We start from the raw sequence: 26,454 nt of genomic DNA on the forward strand, positions 1-26,454 counted from the left end.
TAGTTCAAACAATGTCTTTTCTCGCACTTAAAGAGTTATGACTGACAGTCTTTCTAAGCCTTTATGCTGTTCTATAACTTCACCAAGAATAAGCGCTAAGATAACGACTGAGGAAATTATTTCTGTCCTCAGTTTGTACAAACAATGTCTTTTCTTTTCTTGAACTCGAAGAGTTATGACTGACAGTCTTTCTAGCCTTTGCACAGTTCTATAACTTCGCCAGGAATCAGTGCTGTTCAACAGAATCACTGCTTCATCAAATGCTGCTGATTCAAGACACTTGCAGAAATAAAGAGAAATATAAACACTCTTACTTCGTAGGTTGAGAGGGCTTCTCTTCACAGAAAGTGCTTCTCCTTCTCTCACCACCGCAAATGTACAAAGTGAGCCTTCCTCATCAAATTCACTTGCACCACAGGAAGACTTACTGACTGGAACAGGTCCTGTAAAATAAACAGAAGGTGCACATTAAGAAATACTCTGGTGTAGACCACGAAAATGTAACTCCGAAACTTCCCTCATGAAGTCAAGGCAAGAACTCTAGGTACACACAATTACTCCTCAGCAAAACAATAGCACGCTGCTGGGAAACGTCCGTTCACTGTTTTTTCTTCAGTTGAGGTGCGCCGTGTGAAACCCGCGCAGGCGCATTATACACAAAGAGTCTCGAGTCACTGAACCACTAGACCGAGAACTCTCTAAGGACGTGTGGCATCGGCCTAAATAGGAAGTGGAAGAAACTCTTAGTCCAAGTAAAATAGACTTGAGAGTTGTCTTCCAAGCAGGGTCCAATTTAATCCAACGCGGATATTTCAATGGGGACAACTTCTCAGTAAGACACTGTTTTTTCACTGTCTAAATGTAAGTGCAAGGCAGGGGCGTCATGACACATACAGCCAAGGACTGTTAATACTGTAGAACCTTTTCAGCAAAAACTCTAAAGGATAGAGAGGCCAGATTGTTGTTATGGCTCCAGAAAATGAAATCAAAATCAGACTCTGGATCTGATGTTGAAGAGAGCCCTGGCCCATCCTCAATTGAGAGAAAGCGTAAAAATGAGGGTTCTACCTCATTAAATGCTGGTTTATAGAAATTAAAGGCAGAGAAATCCTCCACTGCCGATAAAACAGCCATTCAGCCTGAATCAGGCCTGAAGAAATCCTTTACTGCCTCTCTGTCTGTCACACCTCTTAAACAGGCTACGTCAACGGAAAAAGCACAGTCGACGGACCTGTCGTCGAGAACTTCCTCTAAATCTCCAACTTCCATGGCGACTACTGCATCGTTGACGGTCGTGGTGACAGCATCGTTGATGAACACGGTGATGACTATTTCATAGTCGATGACTAACACAGTGTTGACGATTGCATCTACAACTTCGTCAACGGGAACACTGTCAATGAGGGCGTCGACGGCCGTGTTGACAGGCGCTTCGTCGACGGCAGGTTTCAAATCAACCTCTTGGCCAGTATCGACGATGATCACTATGAGGCGTCTACCGTCGTCGACGGTTCAAAAACACGATACTAAAAGTCTACATTTGGTTCCAAAATCTCCAGGATTGTCACCTTTACCCAAGATTCCACCATTGCTCCCCTCTCACCTTTTTGTTATGGTGGAATCAGGGGTGAAAGTCTTTTTGGCCCCGCTTACAACCCCTCACAGCTCAGAGTTAAATGCCAGGACACTGATGAGGAAGAGGAAGCTCAAGTACAATCAGAATATATGGAAGGGGATTATTCATTCTAGGGTCGCTCTCCGGCCCAACGTTACGACTCTTTCCAAGAGCACTATCCTTATGAGGCTTATGAGGAGCGTCAGGAGGTTCGGAGAGATTCCATGCTGGTGCCAGTCTTCCTTGTCACAGACCTTAGGAATATGTTGAATGACTATTAATAATGTCATCCGAACTCTCATGCTCCGGTTCCTTTGATGCCCCGCAGTCCGGATATTCAAGTTGCTCCGCCTCCACCAGTGGTTATTCCGCTGCCTCTTGCGCAGGTTGAGAGACAGGCTCCTCAATGCATTACAATCCAGGATGATTACATCAAGAGTGAAGCAGACGATCTACCCGAGGAAGTTGAGCTCACTCAGGGTCCGGACCTACTTGGTCAAGAATGGGATGATTATGTGGCTACATCTTCGCTGTCGCCTTCCCCTCCTATGGCGGTTTCCCCCCAGGAGATATTGGGGGCTTCCATGAAGTACTCGAGAGAGCCTCTAGAAGATTTGATTTGCCTGTGGTGCAAACCGAATGTTTTCTTCACGATTTTAAGGATGCAACAAAGAAATCGGTTCGATCCATTTCGATTGTGCATTACATTTGGAGTGAAAGTTTGAAGATCATGAAGAACCCAGCCTCCATTCCTGTCGTGTTACAGAGGATGGAAAAGAAATACAAGGCATCTGATTCTGCTCCAGCATGTTTAATTGGCCATCCTCGTCTGGATTCAGTAATAATGCAAGCTACCCAGAGGCGTTCCAGGAATTTGCAATCTCCTTGTTCTGTGCCTCCAGACAGGGAAGGCCAACGCCTTGACAGCATCGGCAAACGCTTCGCTACTATGGCTGCTACTGCTATCAAGGCCTCTAACGCCTTAGCAATTTTGGGAAGGTACGACCGTCAGTTATGGTTAGATCTGGCTCATCTTCTCGAATACCTTCCAGAGGATAAAAAGAAACAAGCGAAGGACCTCCTGCAGGAGGGTGCTAGAGCATCTTCGGAGGTGATTGATTCTGAAATGGATTTCTATTGCTTTCAGGCAAATGGCAGGTGCAGCAGTTCTTCGTAGACCTGGCTGGCTTAGGGCGATGTCCTTCCACCCTGAAGTGCTATCAAAAGTTCTGGATATGCTCTTTGCTGGGGAAAATCTTTTTGGAAAGCACGTAGACTAGGAGCTACAGGGCATCAAAAAGGATACTGATATCGCACGTTCCTTGGGCACATTGCAACAAAGGCGTTTTCACTCCTTTCGTAGAGGTAGAGATCAGTTCCAGGAAAGACAGTCATACCAATCATACAGATATCAACTATATGGTCAACAGAGTTTCAGACCACAATATGGAGGACAGCAACAGCAACAATTTTGTGCCTCCAATCTGTCCTACAACCAGCAATCAGCTAGACGCAAGCCTGCAGTACGAGGAAAATCGCATTATTCCTCAAGACGTCAGTGACGTTTGTCTTCCACCAGCCACATCATCTCATTTTCAACCTCTATGGTCCCATCAGCTCTCTTCATTTCTAAATCAATGGCAAGCCATCACGAAGGACAAATGGGTGCTGGACATCATCCAACACCGCCACACCCTAGAATTTGTCCACAAGCCTCCTCGAACTCCACCTCCAAGAAAAATGCATCATCATCATTTGTCCTTGTTAAGACAAGAAATTTCGACTCTCCTAAAGAAAAGGGCGATAGAGAAGGTGCCTTTCGGACAATGAGGGAAGGGCTTTTATTTCAATTTCTTGCTAATAATAAAAAAATGCAGGAAATGGAGACAGGTCATGGACCTCAGGCAGCTAAACAAATACATCAAGAAGCAGTCGTTCAGAATGTTGTCCCTTCAAGAGATTCTCTTATTAATAAACAAGGGAGATTTTCTAGCATCCCTCGATCTCTTGGACGCATACTTTCACATCCCCGTTCATGCAAAGTATTGCCAATTCGTAAGGTTGGAGGTGGCTGGGGATCACTACCAGTTCAAGGTTTTGCCATTCAGCCTTCGCTCAGCTCCCTCAGTTTTCACGAAATGTATGACCCTAGTAGCGGCTTTTCTGAGAAGGCAGGGACACCAGGTTTACCCCTACCTGGACGACTGGCTAGTGAAAGGAGCTACATTTCACTCTACCAAAAAATCTATGCAGGCTTGTCAGCGGCTCTTCAAGTCTCTGGGGTTACAACTCAACGTGGAGAAGTCACAATTGATTCCAAGCCAGAAGCGTATTTTTCTAGGGGCTTTTCTGAACACAAAGTCGATGAAGGCGTTTCCCACTTAAGAACAGACGCTCAAGATAATGAGCTTAGCATCCCTTCTAAGCGCCAGAGAGTCCACTTTTGTGAAAGTATTCAAGTCCTTACTGGGGATGCTGTCATCATGCATCCTGTTGATTCTGAATTGTCAGCTGCACATGAGGCCTCTCCAGGAGCAGTTAGATATGCAGTGGGTGCAGGCGCACGACTCATTTGAGGACATCATATGTCTCTCCCAGACAATGAAACATGCTCTGTTTTGTTGGTAAAAAGAAAGCAATATCTGTTCAAGCCTCTCGTTTCAACCAGCACAGCCTCATTATATTATGACAATGGACGCTTCAATGAATGGTGGGGGGCGCATCTCCAGGAATTGCAAATCCTCGGAAAATGGTCCGTTCAAGAAACATTTTTACACATCAATCTTTTGGAGCTGAGGGCAGTTTTTCTGGGACTGCAAGCTTTTCTTACCAGAATCCAGGGATCCTCTGTTCTGGTAGGAACACGGGGAGCTGATGGACGGAGCGCTGAAAATTTTCAGACACTCACCCCCAGTCACAGATCTGGGTTAAATCCATCATCATTCTTAAGCTCACTTTGCCACCCAAGTTCAGACACAGCTAAATGCAAATCAGTCTTGACCCTGTGCCTCATGGAATCAGTCCAGCCCGAACTGCCAAGCCATGTCTTCTCTGGAAAGGAAACAAGTATCCTGGGACAGGTAAGAACAGACAACACCACAACAATGTTCTATCTTGCCAAACAAGGGGTCACCAGGTCTCTCACATTATCAGAACAGGCCCAAGAGTTTCTGGATGTGGCTAATACAACACAACATAACATTGCAAATAGAGCATGTTCCGGGCGTGGACAACGATTGGGCCGATTTTCTAAGCAGAACCATTTCCCATTGTCATGAATGGGAGTTAAAAATGGACCAGCTGAGACGAGTCTTCAAACTGTGGGGCACTCCAAAACTGGATCTTTTCGCAACAGAAAGCAACAGGAAGTGCGAAACGATCGCCAGCAGGTTTCCTCAGAAAAACTCTTGGGGGAACGTTCTGCCAATGCAGTGGACGGGGACGTTCGCCTATGCGTTCCCGCCGTTTCCCCTCATCCCAAGAGTATTGAGCAAGATGAAGAAAGAACCATCCCATCAAATTCTCATAGCTTGTGGATGACCGAGGCAGTTTTGGTACACGGAGCTTCGTCTGAGCTTGATTTCTCCGCATATTCTCTTTCCTCCACTATCAAACCTACTCTCAATGAACAACGGTCAAATTGTTCATCCTCAAATAAAAGCTCTAAGTTTGCCAGCTTGGAACCTCATGACTTTGAATTCACAGATTGTCATCACTCCGGATTGCAGGTCCATCCTCCAACGGGCTAGAGCTGCTTCCACTAATAGGTCATATGCTGCAAAATGGAAGAGATTCTGCCATTGGTGCGAGGAGAAAGATTTGCATCCTTTGCTCTCAACCCCACAACAGGTTTTGCCTAGCCTATTTCAGTTATCTAAATCAAAATTGGCTCTCTCAAAGTACACTTGGCGGCAATTTCCAGGTTTGGCAGGGAACCAGGAGAACTCTCTTTGTGGCCAACAAGAATTGTTAAGGAATTTATGAAAGGCCTCTTCAGGGTTTTCCCACCCTTAAAGCGCCATGCAGTCCCATGTTAATTAAACACAGTGCTAGCCCAATTGATTAAATTGCCTTTCGAGCCCATACACAAGGCTGATTTAAAATATGTTTCATGGAAAAAACTCTCCTTTTACCCATCACATCAGCCAGAAGAATCAGTGAAATTTAGGCTTTCACAGTAGCTGCACCGTTCCTTCAATTCAGACAAGACAAGCTTTTATTGAGAACAAATCCTCAATTATTTCCTAAAGTTCCAACTTCTTTTCATATGAATGAACCAGTTGTGTTCACCACGTACTTTGGGAATCCTTCAACTGCAGCTGAAAGAGCATTGCACTCTTTGGATGTAAAGCGTTGCATCAAGTTCTACATTCAAAGAACAAAGACTTTCAGAAAATCAGATCAGCTATTGGTGTCCTTTACTTCGCCAAGGAAGGGCCAAGCCCTTTCAAAGAACAATATTGCACATTAGATCTCCTCGGCAATTGATTTCTGGCATAACAAAGCGGGAAAACCTCTATCTGCAAAAGTGTCTGCACACTCCACAAGGAACATGGCACCCTCTACAGTCTAGTTTGCCGGTGTATCGCTTCCAGACATTTGTAAAGCGGCAACATGGTCTAACGCGCATGCATTCATTAAGCATTACTGCCTAGACTCTGCATGGAAAGCTGTGGGTCAAGCTGTCCTGAGATATCTGTTTGCTTAAGGTATAGTCTTTCCTATCCACCCATCACTTCTATATGTCTTGTGTGTTTGGTTTTAACATATTTATTTGCTGTTTAATGATTTACTTGGATTTCATGATTCATATATATTGGTATGTTTAAATATGTTCACTTTTATTGCCTATGAAGGTCTTCCCTAGTCGCAAATATAGGGAATTACACTGCTAACTACTCTGATACAAGCATGTGAATCTGTGAAAGATTCAATGCTTGAGAAAAAACAAGTTACTTACCTGTACACTGTGGTTCTCCAGTATTGATATCTCCCTCCTCCCCGTCTAGGCTTGCCACTTCTGATCTCATGTTACTTCTCAAACTTTGCACACTTGTGCACAAAATCTGAGATCTGGTGGCTCTGACAGGGTAGTTGAGGTCTAGGGCTGGTCTCTGATTGGTCAAAGGTTGGACCTACATAAAGATGCTGACGAATGTCAAAGTTTTACTTTCCTTTTGGTGGTTTGTATGTACTTCTATGGTACTTCTTTTTTAACTACCACAATACTCCCACCATGACGACGTGGAAGATACAAGCATGTGAATCTATGAAAGATATCAATACTGGAGAACCACAGTGTACAAGTAAGTAACTTGTTTTTTTTACACATATTTCTAGATTCAATTGATCACCTTGTCCATGCTGTAGGATAACACCTTACCCTTCAGGAACTTTGGTCTCCTGCCTGTTCTGCCTGCCCCATCTGCAGTTTGCAGTCCCCATCAGCCCATCAGTGTGTTATAATTATCATTTTTATCCTTTCATGTATCCCCCTTTTTTTGAATTATACATCAGTCATTCAAATATAATCGATGAATATGAAATGCACATTTATTCATTTTTGCAGTGTGATAATCAAGTCTGCCTGAATGTAATCATGTTATTCCATATGAATGGAGTTCTCTGTTCCAATACTTGTTTTCAAATTATGAACACGATTTCATGGAAGCTAGTGATTTAACTTCTTGTTTATCATTGTTAAGCAATGGGAATGTTTTCACAGAATGTAAGAAAGTGAGAAATTGAAAGATTCTTTTTCTGCTAATTGTTTATTTTTAAATAATACAGCAATGGTCAGGCATGTTATAAAAGCTAAGAACACAGTGTGAGAGGTAGAGAGGGACTTCGTACCAGAGAACTGGGTCCGAAGCCATACTGAATTGTCTTGCCTCTGTCTTGCTGAAGGCTAACGGGAGACACACATAGCGTTCATTCTACATGTTTATCTGTCTTCTGTCTGTCGATGCAGATGAGAATAGCACACCCTGTTTTTGTATTTTAACAATTTTTCTTTATTTGCAGTAATCCTAAAATATTTTTGAGCCAGTCACCCCAGTGGTACTAATATGGAGTGTTTGTTACAGATACCTGGCTTTTGTGAAAATGGATTTGGCACCAGTTTACCACATGTGGACGGATATGTAAACTGCGATGTGCTGGTTGGATACAAAGCTGTGTATCGAGTCAGCTTTGCAATGGCAATATTCTTCTTTCTTTTTGCTATACTGATGCTAAACGTCAAAAGCAGCAAGGACCCACGCGCTCCAGTGCACAATGGGTATGTATAGTGGACATTGTGGTTTCATTGGAATGCATACAGTTATGGTTGGTTCTTTACACACAAATAATTACACATCATTTAAATAAAGCAAAAAACAAATAAGGTTTAGTAGAGATACTCCCTGACATCACTGTTGGGGCTTGGCGGTGAGGGAAGGTCTCATTTCAGTGGTATTCTCCACACACCACTTTTGTTTATAAAAACTAGTTGTTTGCTGCTTGCATCTACATTTCGTGGTTTCCATTGCTGCCCTGCCCCTTGCAATTGGGACACATTTAATGCTGGTGAGGGTAATGGCATACCTGCTGGAGGTATCCTAAATCGTCAAAGAGCACTGGCTCGCCCATTATTATCTATGATTGTAAAATCAAGAAATACTCGTGCATCCGTTAATCCCACCTTCTATGATGTTTTGTTTTTAAATCCTATATGTGTCAGCTGATATATCTTTCTATTCTGTTGCTCGGCATTGACATCACTGAAAAGTCTCGAATCGGATGTCCATCTTTGGTCTTTGAGTTAAAATAGTATTTACGTTTTAGATCTCAATTTGACATAAACTTCAATACTAGGTCCTACCACGTTAAATCATTCTCAAGAAAATATATTCCTTTCTTGGCCACAGATAGTCCGTTTACGTGATAAAAGTGTTCAACATTTTTGACTTGACTAAGAAAGGAAGTTCCACATCCTGAATGTATCAACCCCTATCAGGCTGTTAACATGCAGATCGACATGCAGACAGATATTTTACCTGTCCAGACAATGGGATGGCTATTATTTTAATAATTGCAAATTAAATTCTGACGATTGATGCAAGGGTGGCCACTGAGGAAGGTTCAGATTATTTTAGTCCAGCGTCCTTTTATTGCTGACCTATTTTTAAAGATTGCGGATTTCAAAGTATGAACACTGTGTTTATTCTTTTCATTGTCTCTTTGAAACTCCAGATCAGCAGTACTAGATTCCAGTACATACACAGAACAGTGCTCTGGTGTAAGCCAAGGCAAAACAGCATTTAGCGTTATAGAATAGAAAACATTGTGGGATAGGTGTTTGTGTAGTATATTTTGCAATCATCCCGGATTGGCGATGAGATGTAATGCCAGCTACACTGTTCACTGGGCCTTTGGAAATGGGGCTTAAAGCTGCCTGCAGAACATGGCTATTACTTGGTCACAAGCCAGGACCTTGAGATCAACCAAGTTATACTATCCAGCAACAAAAATTCAGACAATAAAAATGTGTGGGCAAAACTTTTCTTTGCAGGACCAAACATAAATGGTTCTGAATGTATGATAAAGTTCTTGTAAGCACACCGAAGTAAGACAGTTTAGACACTTACAGGTACATGCATCATTGGAGCCGTTTGCGATTCCTTAATTTCGAAAATTAAGGAATCGCAATTAAGGAATCGCAAACGGCAATGCATCAAAAAATCGCAAATTTATTAGCGATTCCTTATTTTTCCTTAATTGCGATTCACATTTTGCGAATCGCAATTAAGGAAAACCTTCCCATTGATTCCTATGGGCCAAAAGGCCCATAGGAATCAATGGGAAGACATTAACATTTTGTGATTTTCATTTTATTGATGACTAAGTTATGAATCAAAGTGCTAGTAGAGGGTAAAATGAGGGCTAAAATGCACTCAATGATTTCTGTTGTCACCAGGGAAGGATATCTCATAGAGATATACATCCGCAGATTACTTAGACGTTTGAATTTCCCAGGAGTCAGACTGGATCCGGATGATTTTTCTTTGAGAAATAATACTCTTGCACGCCGGGAGGTGGTGTGGGTCTGCTCCGCGTCCATGTCGGAAGTGACGTCCGCATCACCTATATACGTGTGCAGGAGTCATGTGGAGAGACTTCAGTTTTCAAGCCGTTCGGCGCCTGGCATTGTGAGATATCTGTGACAGACCTGCTTTTGGTTTGTGAGGACTGGAGCGCAATAACGACTCCAACTACCAGGCCATGGCTCTGAATGTTTTGAGGGAGCGGTGCCTAAAGCTGTTTGTGGCCTGGCAGTTGATACCGCGTCAACGTCTCCTTGGCGCACACGGTCCCAATTGAGATGAAGGTCTGGGCACTGTTCCAGGAGTCCCAAATCCTCCTCATCCCACTCGAAATCGTCAGGTCATTCAGGTAAGAGGCACAAAAATACCACGCTTGCTGCCTGTCCATCGGTCGACGTGATAGAGGAGCCTTGGCGGTCAAGACCTCATTCTCTGGAACCTGCGCCTGGGTCAGCTTTGCGCCTACCCACTTTTCCGGGAATGACCCCTGCTCAAATTAAAGATTTTAATGAGGCCATGCACCTCATTTTTGAGAATCATGACCCCTTCAGCTCGCCTTAGGGCCCCATGACGTCGGAGAGGGGCCATCTGGTTCTGCCCCGGTGGCTCGGGCGCCAATGTCCCTCATGGATCCGGACTGGCGCTGTTCGTGCCGTTGTGACCTAACCTGGCACCGACCCCCTCCCCCCCTCTGATGCTCCCGACACCTCCGGCACCCACTGGTGGCATCAACCCCATTCTGATTCCAGATGACCCAGAGCCGGTACTGTATCAACTGACAGTTGGGACAAGAAAACGGAGCAAGAAAACTTTTTCTGTCGCCAGTCTTGCATTGCGGTCAGTGAACACCCCATGCTTATTGGGCTGTTAATCCCCCATCTGTGAGAAGTGGTTGCGCAAGTGCTGCCACAGGTTCCAGAGGAGGCCCGGGCCATCCTTTCCCAAACATTGTCAGATGGGGAGATGCATCTTCAGTCTGCCTTTCGCCCCTTATGTGGGTATGGAAGGGGCTTCCAGCCTCGCCAGCCATATCCCAGCCACCAAGCTGTGCATGTTCCACAACCCTTGCGCGGCCAAGGGTGCGGTTTGTTAGGACTACGTGGGTCAGGCAGCCAGAGCTCCAGTCAAGCCACCACCCTCACACTTCAGCTGCTAAAATCTTAGTCTTGCTCTGCCAGGCCATGGGCATCCAGTTGGTGGCAGGATCAGCCATCGCCTCCACCACTGACAAACAATTACATTGAACAGGGGGATCCTTAAAACAGTCCGAAGGGGCTACTCCTTCCCCTTCGAGACCACCTCTCCCTCCATGCCTCCATCCTACAACCAGCTGATGGAGGATCATTTAATTTTGCTTCAGGAGGAAGTCTTGACTGACTTGGCAAAGTGAGCCATAGAGAGGCTTCTGGCATTAGAAGTAACATGTGGTTGTTATTCCTGCTAATTTCTGGTTCTGAAAAACAACAAGGACATTCATCCCATACTAGACCTACGAGCCCTCGGCAACTGCTTCAAAAACGAAAAATGTAAATCCGATAGAGCCATGTAGCTGCAGATTCCTTACCTTTGAACTTTCAGGCATCTGGCTGGATCCGGAAGATTTTTGATAGCAGTAGCCCTGCGTGCCGGTCAGTTATTTTCTTTCTGCGCCAGCCAGTGCAGATCCGTTGATGAGAGCTAAATCTTGTCATTTGTTTAGGCCATGTCTACCGTGGACCCAGGACACTGGATGGTAGCGTTGGACCTGCAGGACTCCTATTTCCATATCCCCGTCCTGCCTGCCCATTGCCACTATCTGCGGTTTAAGGTGGGCCACAAGCCATTTCAGTTTGCCGTGCTCCCCTTTGGCCTTACCAGTGCTCCTCGGGTTTTCACAAAGGTGATGGCGGTAATCGCAGCCCAACTGCGAAGGTCAGGGGTGCCAGTCTTCCCCTATCTCAACGACTGGTTGTTGAAGGTGGGCTCATCCCAAGCAGTCGTCTCCCACCTCCGGTCTACAGCGAACCTCCTGCACTCCTCTGGGGTTCACTATTAACGTGCCAAAGTCACACCTGACTCCCTCTCCGATGCTCCCTTTCATCTGAGAAATTCTAACACAGTGCATTTTTGGACTTAGCCTCCTGAGCAGCGGGTCCAGGATATACATGTTATGATACTGATGTTTCATCCTCTATCCTGAATTTCGGTGAGGATGATTCTGAGGCTGTTGGCCTCATGACATCTTGCATGGCCTGCATCCTGCTTGTTGACTTTGCAAGAGGGCACATGTGGTCTCTACAGTGGGACCTGAAGTTCCAATGCGCACAGCATCAGGGAAATCTAACTGAACTTGTTCAGATATCCGAGGGCACTGTGAAAGAACTGCAGTGGTGGCTAACAAACCGGGATTGGGTCAGATCCCTCTCCCTTCCCCACCCATATCTCACAGTAGTGATGGATGCGTCTCTTCTGGGATGGGGGCCAACTGGGGGAGGTGGAGATCAGAGGACTATGGTTTCTGGCTGAAACCAGGCTCCATATCAACCTGTTGGAGCTTTGGCGATCCGATTGGCACTGAAAGTCTTTTAACCATCCATCAAGGGAAGGCTAGTTCAGGTTTTCACAGACAACACTACCACCATGTGGTGCTGCAACAAGCAGGGCGGTGTGGGGTTGTGGACCCTCTTTCAAGAAGCCCTGTGTCTCTAAACTTGGCAGGAACAACAGGACATCTGTCCGGTTCTCTGAATGCCAGAGCAGACAAACTCAGCCGCCAGTCCCTTGCGGATCACGAGTGACGTCTCCCTCTGGAGGTAGTATAAGGACTCTTTCAGCAGGGTTAGTGCCTTGGTTAGATCTGTTCGCCCCCGATGAGAATGCACAATGTCAGCAGTTTTATGCTTTGGAGTTACCAAGGCAGATTTCGCTATGGCGAAGCTTTTCGTCACAAGTGGAGCTCAGGCCTCCTGTATGCCTTTCTGCCCATACCACTCCTGCCCAGAGTGCTCAAGAAGATCAGGAGTGAACGGGCACAAGTGGTTCTTGTGGCCCCGGACTGGGTAAAGGAGAGCCTGATATCCCAAACTTCTGGTAATTAGCAATGATCCTCCGATCAGGCTGTCCCTTCGGGAGGATCTTCTGTTGCAGCAACAGGGAAGGTTCCTTCACTCGAACATGTCCACTCTCCGCCTCCTTGCGTGGAGATTGAGTGGCAATAGTTGACAGCCTTTGACCTTCCTCCCAAAGTTATTCTGGCAGCCAGACGTCCCTCCACAAAGTCGGTGTACGCCTGCCGGTGGAGCAAATTTTGTAAATATTGTACAGAACGGTCTGTTGACCCCTTGTCTGCCTCTCTGTCAGATATCCTTCTATTCGTTCTTTCTTTGGCCCCGCAGGGCTCTGCTCTGGGCACTCTGAAGAGCTTTATTTCAACCCTATGTGCTTTTCTCTGGCTACCAGATCAGCCATCACTCGTTGTCTCCTTTTGTGCAGAGATTTTTGAAGGGGTTAAACCACTTGTTTTATCCTTCTCATTTTATTATGCCCCAGTGTGACCTTAATTTGGTCCTTACCTTCTTGATGTGTGCAACATTTTAGCCTCTGCACAGTTGTCCCCTCCGGCTGCTCACTATCAAAACAGCCTTTTTAGTGGCAATAACATCTGCCAGGAGGGTAAGCGAACTTCAGGTACTGTCACCCAAGCATCCTTTACACACACAATAACCCTAATATCAAAAAGGGGAAGGAACAAGAGGCTATTGGGCAGTGAGGGTGAGCTGGCCTCCAAGTGACATGTAACACACAATAAGAAACTACCCTGACTCTGTGTCCGACTCTTTAAGGATGCTCCTACGATCTGTCCTCGTTGCTTCCCGGCTGGACTCAGCGGGGAAGCTACGAGGACAGATCGAAGGAGCATCACGAGGGACGCACCTTGAGGCAAGTGTGACTATAGGGGTCCCTCAATTCCGCCCTTCCCATGGGACATTTCTAGCCCAAATCCAGAGTTTTGAAGTCTCACAGTAGAGTTTGACAAAGGTCAACCTACTTAAGTGGATTCATCTACTTCTTTTAGAGACTAGATAGGACCCCATTTTCTCTCCTCCTGATGAATGCTATGGAAACTCCTGGACGAGACGCCAGACACATGTTGACAACACTGATGGGAATGGGGTACTAAACCCCCTAGCCCCCTCTCTCAATTTTAATATTGAGCAAATTTTGCACAATTTACTTTTTCATGTAGCTCACTCACTTTCCTAGCACGGGCCACCACTTAGTTGTAGAAGTGCCTCCCTGTCTCCAGGTGAAGGCCTGCTCTTTATCAAACACAGCTTTTAATGAGCGAGGACTGCTGATGATGAAGCATGACACCTGGTGGTGTATGAGGACAGTCCTTACAATTTTTTGAGATGCCCAACACCACAAAAGTAATTGGCATAGTGTGCCTCTATCTTCCTTAAAGAATCCGACACCTAGCCAGGGTAGTTTTGTGTTGTGTGTTATCCAAGCATCCTTACCTGACCATCTTCCCGGACAAAGTAGTGCCCTGCACTAGGGCATTTCTGCCTAAGGTTGTAAACTTTTCCATCTGGGCCAGTTCGTTACCCCTCCCACTTTCTATGTACCGCCACATCTTTCGAAGGATTAGAAGCATCTCCACCATATGGACCCAAAAAGACCGTTCTCGTTCTACCTTGATCGCACAAACGAGTTCCGGGTGGATGACCAACTCTTTGTAGGGTACGCGGGAGCAAAGAAGGGGCGTGCTGTCCAGAAAAGGACCATTTATCCCAGGGTCATACCCTGCATAAAAATGTTACTCCTTAGCAAAGAAACAGCCTCCTGAAGGCCTTAAGGCCCATTCCACTAGTGGTAACGCAGCCACCATGGACCTCCAGTGTGGTGTTCCAATTGCTGATATCTGCCAAGCTGCCAAGTAGGCATCTCTGCACATGTTCGCCAGACACTCAGGTTCTCTGGGAGTGCCTGTTTGGCCACTCTGTCTTGCAAGATTTATTGGTTTAAAGCTTTTCATCAGACTCACCTCCTGGGAAGGTATTGCTTGGGTATCTGTTGAAAGGTAGGGAATCTGTGGCTAGATGTCTCTATCAGATTGACAAGTTACTTATCTTCAGTAACACCTTATCTGGTAGAGACATGATTTAGCCGCAGATTCCTTACGGACTCACCCATCCTCCCCGCTTTGTGGATTGGTTTTAGTGTCAGGGCTGTTCCCCTCCATGGCCCTAGTTGCTTTTAACACACCATAGTCATTCACTTCAAGGCTCCGCTCGTCTTACGTGGAAAGCTGTGAAAAGTACGTAAGGCTGCGGGCCAGGGTGGCACCTATATAGACGACGTGGATGTCACAACGATGAAACCGATGCCTATGGTGTCACGCAGAGTCGACCGACACCACCTACCTGCACACAGGGGTACTGTTATCAAAAATCTTCCAACTCCAGCTTGACGCCTGGAAGTTCAAAGGTAAGGAATCTGCGACTAGATCATGTCTCTATCAGATAAGGCATTACCGAAGGTAAGTAACTTGTCCAATTCTCACACTAGCTCAGGTCCTGTCTTACCTGGGCCCTGGAGACAGGATGGTAGTGTTGGACTTGCAGAACGCTTATCTTTTACATTCCTGTTCTGCCTACCCATCGGTGCTACGCACAGTGTACGGTAAGACACAAGCATTCGCTGGGGTTCACTATTAACGTGACAAAATCAAACCTAACCCCCTCTCAGACGCTCCCTTTCATTCTAGCCATTCTTGACACAGTGCAGTTTGGGCTTATCCTCCCAAGCTGCGAGTCCAAGACATTCAAGGTATGATATCGATATTTCAGTCTCTATCCTGGATGATTTTGGGGAGTCGGAGGCTGGTGGGCCTCAAGGCCTACTGCATCCTGCTTGTGACATAAGGCATATGTGAGTTATGCAGTGGGACCTGAAGTTCCTGTAGGCACAGCACTAGGGGAAGCTCTCTGACATGGTCTAGATCTTGAAGGGAACTGCACGAGACCTGCAGGGTGGCTAACGAACCGTGATTGGGACAGAGGCAGACCCCACTCCCTGATCTCACAGTAGTGACAGAAGCTTCACTTAAGGGATGGAACAGCCATCTAGGAGAGGGGGAGGTCAGAGGACTCTGGTCTCCGTTAGAATACGGACTCCACATCAACATAATGGAGCTCTGAGCAACCGGATTGGCATTGAAAGTCTTTCTATCTTCCATCAAAGGAAGGCTAGTTCAAGTGTTCACAGACAACACTACTGCCATGTGGTACTGCAACAAACAGGGCAAATTAGAGTTGTGGACTCTTTGTCAAGAGGCCCTGCCTCTCTGGACATACCTGGAACAGCAGGGCATATCCCTGGTGGTTAAACATCAGGCGCCAGGGCAGACTAACTTGGATGTCGATGCCTAGTCGATCATGAATGGCATCTCCCTCTGGAGGTGGCATAAGGTCTCTTTCAGCAGCAGGGAGAGCCTTGGTTAGATCTGTTCTCTTCCGCAGAAAACATGCAATGTCAGCAGTTTTGCATTCTGGAGTTTCCAAAGCTGCTCTAGCTCAGAGACACTTATTGTCTCGAGTGGAACTCAGGCCTCCTGTACGCCTTTCCGCCCATACCACTCCTGTCCAGAGTTCTCAAGAAGATCAGGAACGAATGGGCCCAAGTCTTCCTTGCGGCTCCGGACTGGGCATGGAGAGTTCTGGTACCCCGAGCTTCTTCAAATGAGCATCGATCCTCTGACCAGGTTGCCACTTCAGGGGGATCTTCTATTGCAGCAGCAGGGAAGTGTCCTCCACCCGAACCTGTCAACTCTATGCATTCTTGCGTGGAGATTGAGCTGTGGCAGTTGTTAAGTTACCCATTACATAGATTCCTCAAAGGCCTTGTACATATGTTTCCACCTTCCCCCTTCATAATGCCTCAGTAGGATCTTAATTTGGTTCTCACCTTCCTCATGTGTGCTCCTTTCGAGTCCCTACATAATTGCCCCCTCCGGCTGCTCACTTTAAAAACAGCCCTTTTGGTGGTAGTCACCTCAGCCAGGAGGGTGAGCGAGCTGCAGGCCCCATCGTACAAGCCTGCCTTTTTGACACTATTCACTGACAAACTTGTGCTTTGCACCAAGGCTCCGTCCCGAAAGTGGTAACAACTTTTCATATGGGACAATCTGTCTCCTTGCCCACTTTCTACGCTCCTCCACATCCTGCTAAGGAAGAGGAGCGACTTCACACTCTGGACCCAGAGAGAGCGTTGTTCTACCTTGACCGCACAAAAGAGTTTCGGGTGAACAACCAACTCTTCATGGGGTCTCTTGGTGCGAAGAAAGGTCGGGCAGTGCAGCCAAGGACAATCTCACATTGGGTCGTTCTCTGCATCAAGATTTGCTACGCGTGGTGAAAAAACTGCCTCCTGAATGCTTAAAAGCTCGATCCACCAGAGCTAAATCTGCGACCATATCGTTAGCATGTGGAGTACTAGTCCTGGACATCTGCCAGGCAGCAACGTGGTATCCCTGCACACGTTCACCAAACACAACTGCTTGGACATTCCGGTCTGTATGGCCGGGCACTTAGCCCGTTTGGTCCTGCAGGACTTCTTAGTTTTTAATTTGTCTGCATCCCTACATTGGGTTTTCAAAGGTAAGAATTCTGTGGCTAAATGTCTCTATCTGATGGACAAGTTACTTACCTTGGATAACGCCTTATCTGTTAGAGACATGATCTATACGCAGATTCTTTACCAACCCACCCATACTCCCCGCAAAGGGGACAAGTTTCTAACATCAAGATTGTTCCCTTTCAGGGCTCTAGTTTTATAACACACTAGCAGCCTGCCCCGACGTTGTCCGGGAGCAATTAGGCTTCAGGGCCCCCTCCCGCCCCGCTTTTGTAACCTGCAGACATCACTTTTTCCTCCTGTAATTTACTTTCGTGTCCCGTCCCCCGCCTGGCCTGGCCGTCCCGTCCCCCACCCGGCAGGCTCGTCCCGTCCCCCGCCCGTCCCATCCCGTCCCGTCCCCCTCCCGTCCCGTCCCGTCCCCCGCCTGCCCCTACATGAGTGCCCTTACCTCCGCCGACGCTGCTCCCGCCTGTCCGCTCGCACCACCGCTTCTCCCCTGCGCCATGTCCGCCGCTCCTCCTCCGCCGCCGGTCCTCTGCTCCTGACGTCACCGCTCCTCCCCCGCGCCATGTCCGCCGCTCCTCGGACGCCGCTCCTCCCCGTACTCCTAACGTGACCACGCATGTCGCGGCCGGCGCTACTTTTGAGGGACTACTTTTTTTTTTTTAATCTAAAATTTTAAATAACGTTTATTTTTTTCATTTATGTAGCCTATAACCATCTACACACCCTGCCGATTTCAACGGTGTATCGGGTGTGTAGATTGGCGCAGTGGTTCCCGAGTTTACCCGCCTCAAAGCCTGAAAGTTTCTGCTTTATTATAGTAGTATAGATAAATATCAGTACTCTTCATGGTTTCGTGCTTTTGGCGTGGAAAGTCGTGAAAAGTAACTGACGTCCTCGCGCTGAGGTGTCGGCTATGTAGTTAACGCGGATGTCACTTTTGGCTCAGAAGACGCCGACAATATCCAAACAACGCCACTTACTGGCATGCAGGGGTACTGCTCGAACAAGAAACTTCCGGATCCAGTCTGACGCCTGGGAAATTCAAAGGTAAGGAATCTGCGGCTAGATGTCTCTACCAGAGAAGGCGTTACTGAAGGGAAGTAACTTGTTCATTAACCCTGAGAAATAATATTGGAGAGTGATTGTTGTTAGGGACTATAACTAAAAGAATGTACACAATTTTTGGATTTGCGTCAGTTGAGGTTACTGCATTGTTAAGGCAATCTGTACTGAATTGCATGAAGGCAAGTTTGGTATTTGTTGTTGGATATCTGTGGTGAGGAAAGGCAGGGAAATGGTGATTTATCTGTCTTTGACTAGAAAAAGCCAAAAGTAGTTCAGTGTGTTTTTGAGGAGACAAGAGCATCCCAAATGAGGATATCTCTGATATCCTCTGGTAGAGTAGAGGGCTTTCGTCTTCGGGTTCACTGTGACATGCAGCAGGAACGGTCCACTATCTTAGACGCGAAGCAGTCATTTCTATAGAAAGGAACAGTTTAGTCATAGAAGATCACTTGGTGGATAGATGTTTGTGGTGGGCTGTAATAACGTAGAGGGAAAGAAATGCAACTTTTTATGCCAAACTCAGCAGAAATTGTATTGTCTTTTTATGCTAGCAATGGCTAGTAATACCACTGATATTGCTGAGCAATTTAACCAGCCTTATTTTATTTGATAATGGTAAAGATTATCTTGAAGTCTAATCCTCAAAAGATTATTCTTTAAATTGTGTAGAGCCTTCACTTGATGAAACTTCTACATACATCATATGAGGCCAAGTTCCTGTACACATTTGATACAATGAAGACTATGATCATGTACAATGTTTGACTTCTGTTTTTTTTTTGTGATTCATTTTTAATAGGTTTTGGTTCTTCAAAATAGCTATCATAATTGGAGTCATGGTGGGAGCTTTCTACATTCCAGAAGGACCTTTCACAAGAGGTATTTGTTGTGTGCTTTTCTTGGATAAATGTAAATATAAGTTAATATGACGGGGTCCTCTTCTCACAAACCGTTTTCACAATACTAGTGTAAGATGGTCTAAAGAAAAGTCTACCGAACATACATAACTCCCACTCCCTTTGTTTTTCAACATTTTGAACGTTGACGTTTGTTACATTGATAATACTGTAGGTGTTCAAGGTTCATTGACAGACTGCTTCTCTCTATACTGCTACATATTATATTGTGAAAGCAGTGAGTGTCATCCAACGAGATATTCCTTTACATTTTCATTTGAAACAGGTTTATATGGGTATTTGTGTGTCAGTCTTCAGGATTTACTAGCGATACATGCATAACACCATTTGGGTTACCGCAGAAGAGTTTAAAACACATTAAAGGTTACTTTCCATTTCCTCTCCCAAAATGTTTACAGCGTAAAATTACATTTGGAAGAAATAAACTAGGAAGTGATTCCAGTTTAATTGGTGGTTTATTATTGTATTGTGTGTTCACATTGTCCAGTGAAAACTGCCACTTTAAGTAGGATATGCCTTAACCATATTTTGACTTTCTAAGAGCTTTTTTTAAACAAGTGGTATAGCAGCATATCCATTTAAAGCTTTTGGCAGCAATAGGTGATTGACAGGAGACATGGTATCAATAGTGCACTCTCTCATAATAATCGGCTCACTTGACTAACTATTCACATGCTTTCTAACTATTATGACATACACGTACCCAACACTTCTTCAGGAAATATGTCAGGTTTTACATGAGTTACAGACCAGAGCTGCAGGAAAGGAGCTATAACAAATGGCAAGCCCTTTAAAGACCTGTATAAAAGCCTCTGACGCTTTTGGAACATCCCATCCACCGATGGTTCTAAACTAAATAAGTAGAAACATAAAGCATTACAGTGCTGCAATAGAATGTCCATGGCAGCCATTATGGGGCCTCTACCTTCAATGGAGGTCTCAGCTATTCAGTTCTATAATAGGGATTAGAACACGAATATGATACTTGTGTGTACATAACTGACATGACAAAAAAGCATTTGTAAGTCCAAAACCTTCAGAAAATACATAGAAATATGGTCTGGAACCTCATGCATATAGATAATATCCTGATGGAAACTATGCCTGACCCATAGCCTTTACACAGTAAGTCCAATATTAAACATTATTAGGTACTTGGTGAAATGTCATGTCTCCCATTTCCATATCTTTATTCTTCACTTGCAATTTGAATAAGAATTAAAAGATAAGTGTTCTGTTTAATTAACAGAGTTAGTATTTACACAGTACTTTATTAACAAAGCATCTTAAATATGTGATTAAAAGTTGCGTGTGAAATGGTGCAATCACAAAACTTCTATTTTTTACCTAGCATGGTTTGCCATTGGAACTAGTGGAGCCTTCTGCTTCATTCTTATCCAGTTGGTCCTGTTGGTGGACTTTGCACATTCTTGGAATGAATCTTGGGTTGATCGAATGGAAGACGGCAACTCAAAGTGTTGGTATGCTGGTAAGTTCATTTCCGCAGTTATTTAAGCAATATGTAAGCTGCAAGAGAAAACACTAAACCCCATAAGTAAATTTTCTACAGTAAGAAAGACATGCCTGTTTCAAACCAATGTATCAACAAGCTGTTTCAGATCACAAGCTGTTTGCACTGATTGCTGCATACTCAACTTCCAGCTCCTACGAGAATGACTCCTTTGTGGCTCTAGAATGGGAAAACCACCACTCAAAGTTTGCCCTTAATGTCATACAAGGTTGCCACAATGCACTAATTGACATGAGTTATGTAATCTATGCCTGATTTGTGGTTTGCAACGAAAAAAGCTTTTCAGTGCTCAACATTTCAAGTGCAGATGGACTGTGCATAAAAGTTATGATCATGGGTGGGCATAAAACAGCACCATGCATTAGAAAGGGCTAGATAAAATAACTTTGGGGTCACATGAGGACATTGGTGCTGATGAAGATTTGACAATGCAACAAGGAGGAAGTTACCATCCAGATCTGCCATTAATGAATTGGTGTAGTTATTTGGCCCCTGAGTTCATAGATTTGGGTTTACCTTTCCTTGACAGTGCTGTGTACGAGTATTCTTGAGAAAGCTCAGCTCCCTACAACACAGTTGTGCTATGTGACAACATGGAAATGCTTTGGGGAACAAAGCACTGTAGTTCCCCTTATGTTTTCCTATAATAATGCAGGACTAGCCTTTACGTCAATTGATCATCATTTGTTGCCAATAGCCACCTATTTAAAAAACAGGCAATCTATTTTAGCTTAGAAAATTCCATTGCATTTCTCATAGCAGTTCCTTCCTTGCACAAAGTTAGTGAACTCGAAGTGCTGTCAGCAAAAGAAACTTTCATTCAAGTACACAAAGACATGTTAGTTGGATGTACATATCCATGGTTCCTTCCGAAGGTTGTATCACCTTTTCACGTCAATCAGCAATGTCAGAGCTCTCGCAAAGCTAGAGCAAACATGAATTCTGCTCCCAGCTAGCAGGAACTCTGAAAATGATCCTGCCAGCTGAGAGCTGACTTTAGATCTGTTTCCCTGCTGCAGTGATGCAGGCGGGAAATACATTGTGATATACCTCCTGCACACAGGGATCAGGATTTTCAGCTGCTCCTTATGGGCAGGAGTAACTGGCTCCTGCTGGATGCGAGGAGCTGGATGGGACTGCGGGGAGCTTGGAGGCGCCACTGCCTCCAAACAGGATATGGTGAGTGGCCTGGGTGGCACGAGTTACTTGAGCTATTTTATATATATATATATATCCATATCCACAAATAGTTGTCTTTTTCGATCTATAAATAACACACTGAGGCCCATAATAGCTCCTTAGTGAGTTTTTATTCGGGTGGAATTTGCCGAATAAAAAACTCACTAAGGAGCGATTGTGGGCCTCAGCGTGCTGTTTATAGATTGAAAAAGACAACTGTTTGTGGATATATCGGGGGTGGCGAACCCTGCTGTGGCCCACCATGATTAAGTAGGCGCTGGTCTCTTTCTCGACGATTTTGTGGATATATATATATATTCAATCCAAACACAAGTTCTCTTCATGAAACTTGACACCGCAAATCCAGTTGCTTTTAGATTTTTATTCAACAAATGATTTAGACAGGATCCCCTGCCTTGCTCACACAATGAGCTCCACCACTTTCCTCTCTTTGTTCAGAGAGCGGGTCACATGATGTGAAAAACATAGAAGACAGATTTCAGTAACACATTCAAATATATTTTTGTATACTTGAACAACATCCATTTACAAATGCAGCAGTTTGTTGCACAATCTTAGCTTCCATTCAAACTCTTATCAATTAATATCTCTAGTTAAACGTTAGTAATGAAATACAAATTTTGCTTTTCTTGTTCCATTCCTTATTTTTAACTTTTCATTTCCTTCTTTTTTTTATTACTAATACATTTTCTGTTTTTGTTTAAAACAAAAAAGTTACCTTCATGCTACTCAACATATAGACCTGTGTTGAGACAATTCTTACACAAAACCATAATTTATACTTTTTATCTAATGGAAGGAGGGTCGGTAGTGCATGTGATTTTATCCTTTAGAGATGAACATGCATATCTTCCTCTGAGTTAAGGCCACGGGGAATCTTAGTATCCAACATTATTATATAATGGGATTCAAGTTGTCTCAATGTCACCTTGTGATTACCCCAACGTCTGCTTTTCGGGACTGAGTCTAAAACAAAATAGAAGAGTTCATTGGAATTCCCTCCTTGGACCTCGTTGATTTGCCTGGCCACAGGGTAAGTCCTATCTTGCTTTTTCACCCCCCTCAATTGCTGGAGGATTCTCACGTGCACCATGTGTATCATGCTGCCCACATAAAATTTGGAGCATGTACACTGGAGAATATATACTACATGGTCACTCCTACAATTAAAAATGCGAGGGATTTTCCAAGGTTTCTGCAACAATGGCAATTTAATTTCCTTCTTGTTGATGCCATGTTGACACGCCTTATATTTAGACATTTGTAGAAACCTGGGTTTGCTTTGAGCCACCCTTCTGTTTCCACCACCTCAGGACTACTCACTACCAGTTGTTGCCTCATAGATTTCGCCCTTCTAAAGGTTAGGAGCGTCTACGTGAGACTAAGCTGCCTAGCATGGGATCTTTTCTCACTAGATGCCAATGCCTATTCATACAATCTCTCACCTTTGCATGATAGGCATTGTATCCTGTTATCATTCTAATTTCATCCTTCTTGCTGACAGCGTGTCTGTCTCCTGAAATCTCTGGGAACAGGATTGATTCTCTTGGGATTCCTTCCACCTTTTTAAAGTCCTGGTTTAAAACTTGTTTACTGTATCCTCTCTCCGTAAATCTTTGAGTCAGTTCTGCCTGGGCTTCTTTTAGGGAGGATAACTCGCTACAATTCGTCTTTATATGAAAGTGTACTGCGTATGGTATGCTGTATTTCAGCTTTTGTGGATGAAAGCTATCCAAGGGTAAAATAGAATGTGTATGTGTGTGTATATATATATATATATATATATATATATATATATATATATATATATATATATATATATATATATATATATATATATATATATATATATATATATATATCCTATTCCTAGTCTGGAAAGGGACAGAGGCAAGTGCTCTGAACTTCATTAAGAAATTACAAACTAACAACCTCAATTTGAAGTTCACAAGTAACATCAGCGCCACCTCACTTAATTTCCTAGACTCACTATATTTGTTAAGAATAGGAGACTCCATTCGAACTTATATAGGAAACCCACAGCGGGAAACACGCTGCTCCACGCAGAAAGTTTACATCCTACTAGCTTAGTTAGAAGCATACCGTATGGTGAAAGCCTAAGGGCCATCCGAAATTGTAGTGATCAAGAGAACCTGGAGCAAGAACTTAAAATCTTAAACACTCCCTTAAGAGCCAGAGGTTATACCCAAGAAAACATCAGTAGTTGTATTAAAAAGGCAAAAAAGTGCAGCAGAGAGGACATTCTGTTCAACCAGGTCAGAATGATCACCACGTACAACAAACAACATAAAGAAGTGAGAAAGATCCTAAATAGACACTGGCATCTGATTGCCAATGATCCCATTCTTCCAGATCTTGTCCAAAAGAGACCAGCTATCACATTTAGGAAAGCTAGGTCTTTTAAACAGATGCTTGTCTCCAATATGCTGCCCCTAAAACAAAAGCCAAAAGGAGGTGCTGCAAATTGGATAAAAAAGAAACCAGGGTTCATAAAATGTACAAAGTGTAAGGCCTGTAAGTTAGGGGTTAACATGCAAACATATACAGTTGGCCTCTCCAAAAGAGTAAAACAAATTAGAGGCTTTTTTAACTGCAAGACAGATTATGCCGTTTACGTACTTCAGTGCCCATGTGGTCTGAGGTATGTGGGCAGCACAATTCATCCAGTGCATGTTAGAATTTTGCAGCACATGAGAGCCATCCGTAACGCTGACAAAACATACCCAGTGGCTCGACATTTCGAAGCAAAACATGACAAAAATGAAACAGGCTCTGCTATTTTGTAATTGACTGTGTTCCAAAGAATGTTAGAGGCGGAGACAGACTAAAGAAATTAAGGCGCCTCCAATCAAGGTACATTTTGGAGCTCAATTCGAAGGCCCCGGGAGGGCTTAATTTAGAAGAAGATCTGAGCATGCACTTGTAGTATGAGTAGTAAGGGCTGGTCCCAATAGACTATTGTAATCATGTAAGAAAATGCAGAAAATATAGAGAAAGCAGCAAAACCTAATTTTTAACTGTTTTATATTTAGTATGCACTATCATGTCTGAGCACTATGTCTACACACCCAATGGGTATTCTACTGGGAGAAGGGTTTGAAAGAGTGGCTAACTGTCGCCCACTGGGGCAATACGTGATATAAACTGGTCTGGAAAGATGGTGAAAACCAACATCTGGGGTGTAGAGGCAGCACTCGCCCACTTGGGCTAGATCAGGCTACCAGCTAACATGCAGGTGCGCTACTCGCATATTAGCGCTAATAATTCATCAATAAAGTTGTATTGAAACGGAGAAAAAAACTCTCCACTGCTTCGATCGCACTTGTTGGTTTATGCCCTGTCACATAACTAAGTGATAGGATCGCAGCGCCTGCATGAGAGTTGATATTCGTAAAACGTTGATAATTTGAAACGTTAATATTCCATGCCCTTCCACGCAATTGTAAAGATATTTAATCACTTGTGATTCCAGCAGTTTTGTAACAAAAGCCAATGCATGTGTTATTTACTTGTAAAAACTACGAGTCTTTTCTCACTCTCTTTCACCCAGTAGTTTTTGGTCACATGATTGTACTTGTTGCACATTGGTTAAAATGGCGATTGTAATGAATTGAAGCTTCGGTGAACAAGCCTGCTGGTCAGGCGAAACGCGTCCGAGGGCTGACTGAAAATAAATTTCTTTGGCCAGCACACAGTCTCGTCAACTTGTGATTTTACTACTTGAGAGGTGGAATATATATATATATATATATATATATATATATATATATGTGTGTGTCTATATATATATTCGTGTGAACAAGAGCACGTGGATGCTCGAAACGCGTCGCCCGTGAAAGGTTGAAATAAAACTCTTACCTTTAGAAATTTTCTTCTCCAGTAGCTCTGAACAGCACCACACTTTTTACATTTTGAACGCTGTCTTTTCTACGTTTAGCTTATGGCGACTCAAATGCTGTACAGACAGCTCATGTACCTGATCCTTCTGAACTTGCACAGCCTAGCCCCCGATTAGCCTTAGCCATTTGAAAGTGATCTAACAGTTGTATGAGTGTGTCTCAAACACTAATAAATAAAATCACTTTGCAGTATTGCTTGTCTAGGCAGCAACGCAACAAGAGGGTCAGAACTGCAAGGAAGCATAACCTTCATTTAAACTATACATACTCAAAGAAGAATGGGAATCTTCCAAGTCAGTATTATGTGATATATATAAACCCCCTTGTTTCTTGTTTGTATTCTTTAACAGTGCATTGCTGAATGTTGCTGTGGAACAGAAACAGAATGTGAACATGGAATTTGTCATCATAGATCACATGGTTGAATATGTAGGAATTTATATTGTGCAGTGGAAGTTAGTCGTCAGTGAATTGAGAGCATTTTTTTGTGGACAAC

General features: G+C 44.2%; 1 protein-coding gene across 1 annotated transcript in view; it reads left to right on the plus strand.

Annotated features, from left to right (window-relative positions):
• The window catches only part of LOC147665696 (serine incorporator 3-like), a 122,222-nt gene that overhangs the window by 47,676 nt on the left and 48,092 nt on the right, over positions 1-26,454 (plus strand). The window contains exons 3-5 of the mRNA XM_086949584.1: positions 7,702-7,895; positions 19,190-19,269; positions 20,659-20,796. Of these exons, the coding sequence (XP_086805710.1) occupies positions 7,702-7,895; positions 19,190-19,269; positions 20,659-20,796 (412 nt within the window). The remainder of the gene's footprint in view (positions 1-7,701; positions 7,896-19,189; positions 19,270-20,658; positions 20,797-26,454) is intronic.

This window comes from Lissotriton vulgaris, unplaced genomic scaffold (genome assembly GCF_964263255.1).
Source record: "Lissotriton vulgaris unplaced genomic scaffold, aLisVul1.2 SCAFFOLD_260, whole genome shotgun sequence".
In the NCBI taxonomy this organism is placed as follows: Eukaryota; Metazoa; Chordata; class Amphibia; order Caudata; family Salamandridae; genus Lissotriton; species Lissotriton vulgaris.